Consider the following 12,415-nt stretch of genomic DNA (forward strand, 5'->3'; position numbering starts at 1 on the left):
ACTCTCCCAAACCCGCTGGGTCAGAGTACCCCTCCGGCGGCCAGGGCAGACGCACATGAAAGAAAGGACACTCGGTTTAATGAGCACCTACTCCATTCCATGCTCTGCGTCCCTTCCCTGGTCGTGAGAGGGAGTGTGGACTCTGAAATCAGGGCAAGCAAACCCAAGAGATTAAAGTGATTTCCCTGAGGCATCTCGAGTGATGGGACAAACGTAATCCACAGCCATGGCTGAGCAGGAGAAGAGGCAGGAAACCTGAATGGCTGGCTATACACTGCCAGTGTGGCTCCTCCTTAATGCCTGACAACTGACAGTATGGAGGGACTAGGCAGCCTTGAGAGGGCCGGCTCGTCTGCAGGAGAAACGAGACCCGGGGGGTGACCCGCCTGGGCGGGTGCTGTGCAGAAGCAGGTGTCAGGTCTCGAGCCCAACTCACAGCCTGTGTGTCTCCCTCTCACAGTTCTCCCCAGTCACACATGTGGGAACCCCGGGCGGCTGCCCAACGGCGTCCAGCAGGGCTCAACCTTCAACCTCGGGGACAAGGTCCGCTACAGCTGCAACCCCGGCTTCTTCCTGGAGGGCCACGCCGTGCTTACCTGTCACGCTGGCTCTGAGAACAGTGCCACGTGGGACTTCCCCCTGCCCTCCTGCAGAGGTAGGTGGCCGGGGAGGGTCTGGGCGGGGTGGGCTGTGACTGGATGGGAGGCGGGAGTTTCCAGTGGGACCTGATCTTCAGTGGGGAAACTACACCATGCACTCCAGCAAGGCCTGGGGTACTTGCTATGGGGAGCACATGTCTGGGGGCCACCAAGGGTGCTCAGGGTCCCCAGCTATTCTAGAGGCTTCTCAGCCTCACTTGACCTTCTAGCCCTCAGGTGTGCACTCCCTCAATCCTCTACCCCTACATCAACAAACTTATTTTTAGCTAGTCTGCCCTTCTGTCTAGAAGAAACATCTTTTGTTTTCCATTACAGAGAGTCTGTCCTGTGCATGAATCTCCCCAGCTGCTTTTGTTCTTACTGACCTCACCCTGGCGATTAGTCTTTACTCTTTCCTATAAATTCAGCCTTCTCCCTGTTTAATGGGGTCTTCTCAGCCTCCAAATATGCTCAAAACCTGTTTACCCGAACAGCCCCCTCAAAACCCACCACCTCCCTTCGGTGCTATATCAGCCTTAGCCTCCCAGCTATGATGGCCCAGTTTATCCTGGTTTCCCTGGGATTTTTCCCATTTTTAGCTCTGAAAGTCCCACATCCTGGAAATGCCCTAAGTCGCAGGCAAACCGGGACAGTAAGTCACCCTCTTCCGAGCCTATTTCTTTTTTTTTTTTTTTTTTAGCATTTATTTATTTTTGAGAGACAGAGAGAGAGTGTGAGTGGGGGAGGGGCAGAGACAGAAGGAGACACAGAATCTGAAGCAGGCTACAGGCTCTGAGCTGTCAGCACAGAGCCTGATACGGGACTCAATACACGAACCTCGAGATCATGACCTGAGCCAAAGTCGGATGCTTAACTGATTGAGCCACCCAGGTGCCCCTTCCCAGCCTGTTTCTTATTGCCCCTCCACCCCACCATAACTGAGTTTATTTCTAAAGTAATTCCCATTCCTGTAATCTGATGATAAAAATAACATATGATCATTTTTAAATGATCTTATAAAATACGGAAAAGTATAAAGAAGAAACAAAACTTACCCATTTTAATGATGATTTTTCAGGTATTTCCTTCTCATCTTCTAACACACACTGCAGTATGCATATATTGTGAATATGTGTATAATTGAGATTATCATGCATGTAGATTTTTTAAGCCACCTTTCAATGGCTGTGACATTGCACTGTAGCATTTCCCCAGGCCACCAGGAACACCTAGCATCTCAAAAGCTCAGTCCAGCCTGGTCTCTCCCCCAACTTCCCATTTACTCCTCTGGAGACTGGCCTTTGGCCCCAATATTCTGCATCATGTTGCCAAATCAGATGGGAATTGCTTTGGCCCTGATATTTCTTGACCTCTCAACAGCCTTCTGCACTATTGACCACTCTTTTCTTCTTGAAACTCTCGTCTTTAAATTGTATGGATCCCAGAACACTCAGATATAGGTCTGGGGGGGATCGTTTCAAGGAGTCGAGAAATGATTGGAACATGTAGCTCCCTTTGGGTTCAAGCTTTGCCTTTCTCTTAGAGGCAGGTTTTCTGTAATTACTATCCAAAGACTAGCTTGAGGAGACAAGCTCCCCACTCCCGCTATAAGCGTATACCCTTTTTACTATCTACACCAGAGGTGGAAAATACTTAGCACATAGATCTCTTCCCTTGCTCCCACTGCAATGGCAGACATGATTAATTGATCCCAGCACCCTTTCTTGAGCTCACACATGGCAGTGAATTCCTTCCTATGAACAGGCAATCCACAACCAGTCAGTGTGAGTTGCCATCTGCCTCCATGTTTGTTTACTCCTCTTCAGCCATGTTGGCCTGTCTTGGTGGAACCCAAGGGAACTAGAATCTCCCTTTTCGCCTTCCTAAGTCTTCTCTTAGGCCCCTTTTCTAACTTAGAATGTGCTTCTCATCACATGATTGGTATCAGGAATGACCAAACCCATCGGGTGAGACCTTGGCCCCTCCACACCGGTGTGTGGCCCTGAGTGGCCAACCACGGCTAGAAGCTGCTGTCTCCACTCCTCTTAGAGCATCCCTACCCGCCCCCTGCCCAGAGGGTGCCACCGTTGAACACTCTGACCTTCCAAGGAGGGGTGTCAAGAGTCGTGACATGATAATAGAATATGAAACCTGATAGTAAATGGAATCAAGTGTTCTAGTTGTGAAACAAAACCCACAATTCTCTTTCCTCCCACAACACTATAAATACCATGCTCTTTTAATATGGAAATGAAAAACAGAGGTAGCCCAAGAATCAGGGGCAGAGGGGCTGTCATGCATCCTGTGCAATATACTTCACGTCAATATCTACCTCAGTAAGGTGGAAATCCACAACCCCGCCCAGTGTCTTCAGGGATCTTCCTCAGCTTCAGCCCTCTCTGAACCTGGAGCTCGACCGCCATGCCTCAACTCCCTGGGTTCTGCTCTGCTAACTTAGGTCAGGAACTTGGCCTATTTTTCTTCCATTTCTTCCTGTCCCGGGGGAAAAACAAAACAAAACAAAAAGGACAACCCACTGATAAAGGTGTTTGCATGCAGCGCGGCCTTTATTGAAGGTTTGTGGCAACACAGGGAGTCTGCATCCCAGCAAAGCAAATGGCTTAAAATGAAAGTCTGAGCAATCATGAGCCTCCAAAGCTTTTGGCCCCTTCTCCCTGGAAGCTTGTCCCTGGCTTCTGTCTTAGCAGCCTTAGACTTCCCTGAGCTCAGACATTGCCCCTCTCATCTCGTTCCAGCCTCCTCCACTTGGTGCCTCTTAACTTTGGCCTCGCTGTGGGACTTGTGTCCGCTTAGGCAGAAGAGTCCCATTGCCCCTTGACTTGCCCTCTCCTGATAGAAGCATCCCTTCCCAGCCAAGCTATGTAGGCATCAGGTGGTATTGTCCTGAACAAAGAAAGCTTTCACCTGGAAGAAACTTGATTGGCTGTGAAAATACTTTTTTTTATTAATCCACTAGTAAAAGATAAGTGATAAGGGCGACCTCCTGGAGGCTTCCGTTGCTGGGTCGGCTCACTGTCCCCAGTCTAATGGCTGTGTGTCAGGGTGTGGGAGGCAGAGTGGACTGGGGTAATGGTGCCTCCCCCCAGCACTCACGTCACAGCAGTGGCTCACGGGTGTGGGGTGCCTTTGTGGGGCACGACTGCCTCCCAAGCCTCTCTTCTTCCTCTTTTGGCCTCTTAGGTGATGACCATTCTTTCCCTTAAATGCTGGAGGGCTCAGCATGGCCTCATCTCTGGGAACATCTTACATCTCTTGGAACTTCTCATCCACTACATGGCTTCTAATTGTTGCAGGGAGGTGGCTCTTCAGTCTCTGTCCCCAGCCCCACCCTCTGTCCTACGCTTCAGGTCCACATGGGTCTCAGACTCTACTCAACATTCCCCAGAGAGTGCTTCAAATGGGGCACCTCGAAAACCTAACCCTGTCTTCCCAAACCTGCTCTTTTTTCTGCCTTCCCTCACTCGGTGAAGAGTGTCACCATCCAAGGTGCCCAAGCCAGATGCCCCCTGCACCATCAGCCATCGTGCCCTGGTACATTTCCCTCTGCACCAGCCCTCCCCTCCATGCTTCTGCCAGTGATCTGGGGCCCCGTCTGGTAACATCCAGTGATGAGCCGTTTGCCTGTCCCCCGCCACACGCATCCCAGTCCATTCTTCACTGCTGGAGCAAACTTTCTAAGCCACAGATCTGACAGGATCACTTGCTGCTTAGAATGCCAATAGTGGCTCTCCATCACTGACGGGGTCAAGTTCAGATTCCTGAACATGGACAAGGCCCATCCAGAAAGACTCCCAGGCTGATCTTTCTAAGTCCTCTCTATGTACCTTCCAATTTAGCCACACCAGAGAATGCCCTCTTTTGGAACACACTGGGGAAGCCAGCCAAGGATGTCAAGTGTGGCTTCCAGAAGGGCTTTGGGTCCCAGAGGCTCCCTGGCATCTGAAGGAGATGAGACGTGGCTCCTACTCAAAGACTGGGGGAGCACAGGTGGCTCTCCCACTCTCCAAGCCCCCACGCCTCCCCCGTTTTCTGGGCTTCAGGTCCATTTCTCGTTTCTAACTCACCATGAGCCGCAAGCATAGTCTGAGAAACATCCTCAATAACGCCAGTGAAAATCACGAAAGTGATTTTCCAAACTGTGCTTCCTTAGGAGACCAAGTTGTATGGGAACTGAGGGTGCTCATCATGTGCCCATGCGATGCCAGGAGCCGCAGTCATGCCAGAGTTAACGGTTCATACTCTGGAAGGATTAAAGCCTGTTGGCCTTTTTTCCTCTTGTGTAGAACTCTCAAGGGCTGGCATCTGTGCGTGGATAAACCTCATCCACTGGGCAGTGGTCCGTAAATATTTGCTGAATGAGCAGACGGCCGGATGGGTCCTATCCACCATCAGGATCATGTAAGGCGTACAAGCCCAAAAGGCAAATTACTGGCCTGGGTCAGCCCACTTGCCCAGCAGCACTGAGTGACACAAACTCTGAGTCCAAGGCGTCCCGGAGCAGGTTGGAGGGCATTGTGTCTCTACGTCAAACAGGAAATGCCACACGCCTGCCCGAAAGGTAGACTCAGTCTGGGGACACGGCCCAGGCTAAGGGGGAGTAGCTGGGATCAGGGGGCAGAGCAGGTGTGAGGTTGACCTCCATCGAGGCCCATCCCAAGGCTGCTGGCACTTTGAGGCTTGGTCTAGCTGGCAGAGGGAAGGAGGCAGGGCCCGTGATCCCCCTTTGCTTTGTGTCATTCTGGGCACATCCACCCTAGGAGTCTCCGAGCTTTGTGGAGCCAATTTGAATCACAAGAAGGAAGACCGTGTGGGTTTCAGCAAAATGGCCCCTGACTTGTGAGGGGCATTGGCCCTGGAGCAAAGAAGGCTGCGTGGGGAAGGAACAGGGTTCAGATGTGCTGGGTGCTGAGAGGCAGGTGGAGAGAAAGCAGCCTGAGCGAGAAATGCTTGGCCTCAGAGGTTCAAGCCAGGCGCAGCGGGCCGTGCCCTGACAGAGAAGGGGGCACTGGTCTGCAGAAGCTCAGAGTGCACGTGTCAAACTGCGTTCCAGATATTGGAGCCCCGAGGGAGGAACCTGCAGAATGCGAGATGGAGGCAGTGTGCTGGGCACGGAAGGAGCATGGGGTCAGACAGGCCCAAGTCAGCTCTGGCCGTCCTGTGCCAGCTCAAAGCTGTGTGTTGCTAAGTCTCCCCGAGTTTCCAAGTGGGGAACACGAGCAGCAGCCTTGAAGGTTACTCATTCACTCAGGATTCAGCAGCTTTTCATGCATGCCTACTGTGTGCCACCGTAGCGCTGTGTGCTACTGAGTTATGAACTCAATCCTTAGTTGTAAAGTGCCGATTGTTGGATATTTACCATTCTAGATACAGAGAATTGCAGTGACGAAAAGTCAGACCAGATCCATGATCTCGTGGGGTTTACATTTGAGCAGCTGGGAGGCAGAAAACAGATAAAAATCAAATAAACAAATTTCAGATCATGAGGGAAATGAAGCAGCTAGTGACAGGAAGGCTACTTTAGATGGAGTTGTCAGGAGGGGACTCTCTGAGGAGGGGACATCTGAACTGAGTCCTGAATGATAAGAGGGGCTTGTTATATGAAGACCAGGGGAAGGGCATCCCCAACAAGAGGAACAGCTGGTGTGAAGGTCCTGGGGCAGGAGAGAGTTTGACGTGTTAGAGAAATAGAACACAGTCCCCTGTGGCGAAGTTGAATGGGGGAGAGGGGTTGCTATGGTGGAGCAGGACAGGAAGTTCAGGTTTGGTTCTAAGCTCAGGAGGGAGTCAGGGAAGAATTTTAAGCTCAGGCATGGTGCAGTCGAATCTACTTTTTTAAAAAGATCCTTCTGGATGCTAGGATGAGAGGGATTGTAGTGGGCAAGAGGTGCAACCAGGAGGGCCAGTTAGGAGGCAGCTGTCACAGGCAAGCAGACTGGAGATTCTGCCTTTCGGTCAGGGGTGGCCATGGCAGAGATGGAGGGGAGATTGGGACCGTGGTTTGGGGGCATGGCCAATAGTCTTGCTGATGGAACAAAGGGTCAAGGTTGACTCCTAGGCTCTTTCCAGATGCTGGCAGGGTGGGGATGTCGATAACCGAGATGGGGATGACTGGGACAGGGCATAGGGGGCATGTGCCCTCAGGGGAATCAAGAGCTCATTTTGTCCAGGTAAAGTCTGAGATGCCCATGAGACATGCAAGTGGGGGTATTAATTCTGTGGCTGGGTGGAGTTCTGAGCTGAAAAGAGGAAGGAGAGGGATACGAGACCCTAAGGAGGCGATGCAGATGGCAGAGGGGGTCTGGGAGCCGCACGCTGGGCCCCTTTGACTGATCATATACACAACATTTAGAAAGCACCACTTGTCATCCAGGCAGTGAGGACCTTGAGTGATTCTGGAATGCACCATGGCTCCCAGAAACCGTTCCTAACTATGGGGTTCCTCTCCTACCACCGGAGTCACCAGTCCCCTAATCACCTTTGTCATCACTGTTGCTATAGCAGAACCATCCAGAATGTGCTCTGGAGTCCAATTACCTGGATTCAAATCCTGGCCTTCCCACTCATGCCCACTAGCTGAGTGACCTTGGGCTTGTTACTCAACCTCTCTGTGCCCCGTTTTTCTCACCTGTAAATAGTAACAATACACTACTCAACTCATAAGGTGGAAGTGAGGTTCGAGTTGATAAATGTCATGCGTGCAGCATAAGGCCTTGCTCGTAGTAATGACTCAGGGAGCATTAGCTGTTGTGATTCGGACTGCCACGGCCACTGCCGGCTGGCATTTATCAAGCACTAACTATGTGCCAGACCCTGCCCTCTTTAATTTAATCCTCACAGGATCCTCACAGAAACCCCTGGAGGTTAAGATTTTGTTCTTCCTATTCCACATGAGGGAACTGAGGCCTGGAGAGGCGAGGTACTTTGCCTGTGGTTGCACAGCTGGAGGGTAGTGGAGCCAGGATTCTACCCAAGTCCATGTGTCTACCAGCCACGTTCTTGGCCATCATTGTCTGCGACAGACCAGGACGATGGCCTGTGAGCCCTGACAGGAGACTCATGATGACACCGTTACCTCCAGAGCTCCAGCTTGGTGGCCCAGGGCCTGAGAGCTTGATCCTCATAGGTGATCCTCATAGGTGCACCCCCTGATGAGTCCACCTGGCCAGGGACTTCCTGGTCTCCCGTGGTTCCCCCTTGACCCTTCTCAGGGAAGGGGCCCCAGGTTGTTCTGCTGGGCAGATGCCGCTGCAGGTAGGGAGCCAGGGGCTGCCAGGGGCTACTTTCATTCTTTTTTCTTTTTCATTCTTTTTTAACGTTTATTTATTTTGCACAGAGCCCAGCGCAGGGCTCAAACTCATGGACCACAGCATCATGACCCAAGTTGGACACTTAACCACCGAGCCACCCAGGCACCCCTGCGATTTCCTAATTTTAAAAAGGGGTGTCCTTGATAAAGCCAAGGAGAAAGGGGCAGAACCCCAAGCCCCCAGAAGAGGGCACTGATGAGACCGACCCCCCCGCACCCCGCCGCCCCCACAACACTGAGCCACAAAGCATGAGGAAAAGGGGGAGCATGGAGGCTTTAGGGCAGTCACACCCTGGCTCCCTTTGCCTCACACCTGAGTTGTCAGATGTCAGCTTCTCCCCTAGGGCCTATGGGGATTTTTGTTTTCTCGGAGGCGGAGTAGCCTGGGGGTGGACCTGAGGACACGGGAGTGGAGGACCCCAAAGCTCGCAGGCGTCCAAGCTTGTGCACTGGCGCTGGCCTGAAATGCAAGCAGGGGAGGAGCAGGATGGAGGTTCCACCGTCCCTACTGAAGTTTGTGGGTCACCAGAGAGTTAGCAGACATCCAAGGGGGCCGAGGGGTAGTTCTCTAAAATTATATAGTTAATTGAAGGAATTTCAGTGGAACTTAGAGTCGATCATAAATAACGTCATAAACTTGGAAGGGTGACTCTCAGCATAACACCTGCACCTTCGAACATACACGACTTAATGGCGGTGCAGAAGGCCCGTTCCCAGAGAAGGAGGAAGTGTACATTAATATTTAGGAAGTGTACGTTAATATTTTAGGATCGTGGTATCAGCTGAGGGTTATATTTTATGGCTCTGAAGTTGTAACCGTGAAATATGGTGCCTTGTTTAAAGTATGAGAAAATCTCCAAACAACTTTTGGAGCATCTTCAATCAACACAGGGTGGTTCGGGAGCAAGGGTGTCGGAGAAACCCGAGAGGCAGGCATGACAAAATGTAAAGGTGCCACCTTCCAAGGAGGGGACTGGCGGCTCCCCCCAGAGGCCCTCAAGCTCTTGAGTCCTCAGTTCCAGCATGGTCTAGAAATCATTGACTATCATGAGGAGCTTTGAAGATCTCGGGATGGCTTTACCAGACTGCTTTCAAGCAGGAACATACGGTGTCATGAAAGAGGCCACAGTTCTCATACCTGGGAGACTCACCTGGATTCCTGATTCCGCCCCCCCCCCCCACCACCACCCTGCACTGTGTGACCTTAGGGAAATTACTTAACCTCTCTGAACTTCAGTGTCCTGTTTCATTTCTTTGTTCAACAGATGTTTACTAAGTGCCTGCCATTTGAGAAGAAGATTGGCGAATGCCGGGGCCATTTTTATTTCTTTAGAGCTGAGTGGCCTCAAGGCTTCATTAAACCCTTTGCTTAATCCCAACAGTCCTTTGTACTTCCCAGCAGGAGAGTACTGCTCCTGAAGTTCTGGGTCTAGAGGCAAAGGTGTGTTGTTCTGAAAGACATTTCTCAAGGTGAAACTTACAACTCACACCTAGAGCAAACTTCCAAAAGCCCCTGACCATGGAGGCTCCTGGACCGCAGAAGGCACTTAGAAATGGCAATGAGGGGCCGGATGCCACGGAACCTCAGTGACTGAGGAGGCCTGTGCCAGGCCTGCTGCCCACGGACATGGTCCCTGCTCTAGTGGAGTTTACAGTCTAGACATTAGATAAATGGCATAACTGACCAATTAATTTGCGGAAATAATTCGTTATGGGAAAGTATGTCATGCTTTGAAAACATAGGATAGGGGGAAGGGGTTTCTGTATCTGGAAAGATCCTTGAGGAAGTGACACTTAGACTGGGACCTAAAGGCTGAGGAGGGGCCAGCCAGGGAAGAAGGGAGGTAGGGAAGAACATTCCAGAAAGAGAAAATGGCACTTTCCAGGTCCTGGAACAGGGAGATGCTTGATACATCAGAAGAACTGGGAGGAGGCCAGTTTGGTGGCAGGAAAGTAGGCAGGGAGAGACTGGTAGGAGGCAAAGCTCTGTAAGGTCCTTATAAGCCACAGATATTCTATTCTATCCTGAGTGACAGTAAGAGTTATTGAAGGTTCTTACAGAGAGGAGTGGCGTCCTCAGGTCTGTGTTTCCAGGATCACTCAGGCTTCTGGTGAAGAATGACAGGTTAGAGCAGGAGGGATATTTGGAGACAAGGAAAGAGGCCTCATGGCTGTGGTTGACTTGGATCATGACATGGCTTTGAGTGGAGCAGGTGCAAGGCAGATGAGAGGCCCATCAAGAGCCACTTACAAGGAGGGACGGGGTTTGGTCCCTGGCTACGTGTGGCGTGTGGGAGAGGTTGCCCATGGCCCCAACCTCTGGCGTGAGACATTGGGTGGATAGCGCTGACAGTCTCCGGGAAGGAAACACCAGAAGGTCAGGTTCAGTGGGAGGAGAGCACCAGGTGGTCTTTGTTGGGCTGAGGCTGACAACAGTGTAGGATGTCTTAGAATTCCAAGAAGAACTACACAGAGGCTGCCGAGTCTCCCCCCACCACCTGCTCCCCTCCAACATTGCCTGCTGCTGTGTGGCCCACCAGGACCCACGGGCCCGAGCAAGTGGGACAGTGTGGACCCAGGGCTTGCCGCTCTGTCCTGCACTCCTGACACTGCTCCCTCGCCCCCCACTCCGCCCCCAGGCTTCCTGACCCTGACCCTGACTGCTCTTACACAACTTCCTTTCAGGTGCATTTGCTTTTGCCTGCTGATCATTAAATGTCACTTCTTCCCGGGTCTTCTTTACTCCCCTGGAGCCAGAGTTGCTCTTCCTCCTGCTGACTCCCGGCCTCGCAGGCCCCCTGGGCATCTCTCCTGCCCTCTCTCCGTGGGCATCATCACCTGTTTACAGAGTGCAGAGGGACGGTGGAGGAGGGCCATCACCATCCCACAGAACTGCTTCTCCTCTGAGGCCCCTGTTTACCCAAATAGCATCATAGTCCGCCCTGCTGCCCTGTTAGAGACCTCCACGTCCTCTCTCCCTCCTCCTCTCCTTTGCTGACCACTCACAGGTGGAGACTGCGTCCTCTCCCTTCTCCTCAGCCTGGCTCTTGAATCCTTTCTGTTCCTTCTCTTCCTCCCACTGCCGTTGCCATTCATTCAGGTTTTGAAGATTAGACCAACCTCTTCACTATCCAAGTTGGCATATAGAAGTAGGCACATTCTCTTGAAATGGACCTTGACCCGGTAGAATGACATTAACGAGACTAGTTGCGGACCACTGAATAGACTCACCTTGACCTCCATCCCACCCTGCTTCTGCATACCCAGCCGTCTGCTCCATGTCTACACCAGGACATCCCACATACATACTCAGCCCTGGGATCCGAAACTGAACCCCTGCTTGCCTTCCCTACCACAAGGCAGCCCCCTCCTGAGTCACCTGCCACAGGAGACATTTTCAGCCTACAGATTCTCATGCCCCAAACCTGGAACTCATCCCTCACAACTGCCAAGTCCTATAGATTCTGCTTCCTAAATCTCTCTGAAATCAGTGCTCTTCCCACTGTCCCCATGGCCTCAGCTCAGAGCTCATCTGGCCTCCTCCAGACTTCGGTGACTTTGTCCTACCAAAAGCATCCTGCCCACTCCCGTGATTCAGACCTCCTCCATGCCACAGCCCCAGGGATCTTTCTAAAATGCAAATTTAATCATATCCCTTCACTACCTTTGATTCTCAAGACAAAGGGGAAGGAAAAGGAGAACTTAGCATTTGCTGGGCATCTCCATGCGCCAGCCCCTGGCTGATGTTAGGTACCGTCACATTAATGATCCCCGTCAATTATCACAGCAAACCATTGTTCAGAGAAGCAACGTGAAGCTGCTGGAAATAAATCTCCCAAGGTCGCATGGCTGGGGAACATGGAGCCTGAATTCAAACCTAGACCTTCCTGACCCCCAAATCCATTTTATTTCCAATAGAGTCCACTGCTTCCAAATCTTCTTGGCCATGTCCTCTGTCAGGGGCTCCTTCTACATGTCCATTACCATCACCCACCCTTCCTCTCTCTTCGCTGTCTGATAAGCCATCTAGAGCTACTTATCTTGCACATGTCTTGTGATTTTGTGCTTCTGTGCTTATGACGTCTGTTCCCCTGTTTTCTTAAATGCCATTCCCTTTCTTCTCTCCCTAGGGAACTCCTATCCATCCTTCAAAATCCAGCTCTACTGGCATCTCCTCTGTTAAGTTTTCCTAAATCGACTCACCCACGCAAAGTAACATCTTGCTTTATCTATGTCCTCCAAATATGAACTGTACTCCTGGGAGATAGTGTATTGGTTAAGAGTACAGGCCCTGGAATCGATCTGCAGGGCTTAGAATCCCAGCTCCTTTAGTCGCTATGAGCTGTGTCACCTTTGGCAAGTAACTGAATCTCTGTGTGCCTTGGTTTCCTTACCTGCAAAATGGGAATGGTACTTCACAGGGTCACAGGAAGGATTCAATGAAATATGT

General features: G+C 51.4%; 1 protein-coding gene across 1 annotated transcript in view; it reads left to right on the forward strand.

Moving 5' to 3' along the window:
• The window catches only part of CSMD2 (CUB and Sushi multiple domains 2), a 597,686-nt gene that overhangs the window by 198,955 nt on the left and 386,316 nt on the right, over nucleotides 1-12,415 (forward strand). The window contains 1 exon segment of the mRNA XM_053897825.1: nucleotides 461-655. Within this exon segment, the coding sequence (XP_053753800.1) occupies nucleotides 461-655 (195 nt within the window).

Source organism: Panthera pardus, unplaced genomic scaffold, assembly GCF_024362965.1.
Source record: "Panthera pardus isolate Hobbes unplaced genomic scaffold, ASM2436296v1 HiC_scaffold_11, whole genome shotgun sequence".
Lineage (NCBI taxonomy): Eukaryota > Metazoa > Chordata > Mammalia > Carnivora > Felidae > Panthera > Panthera pardus.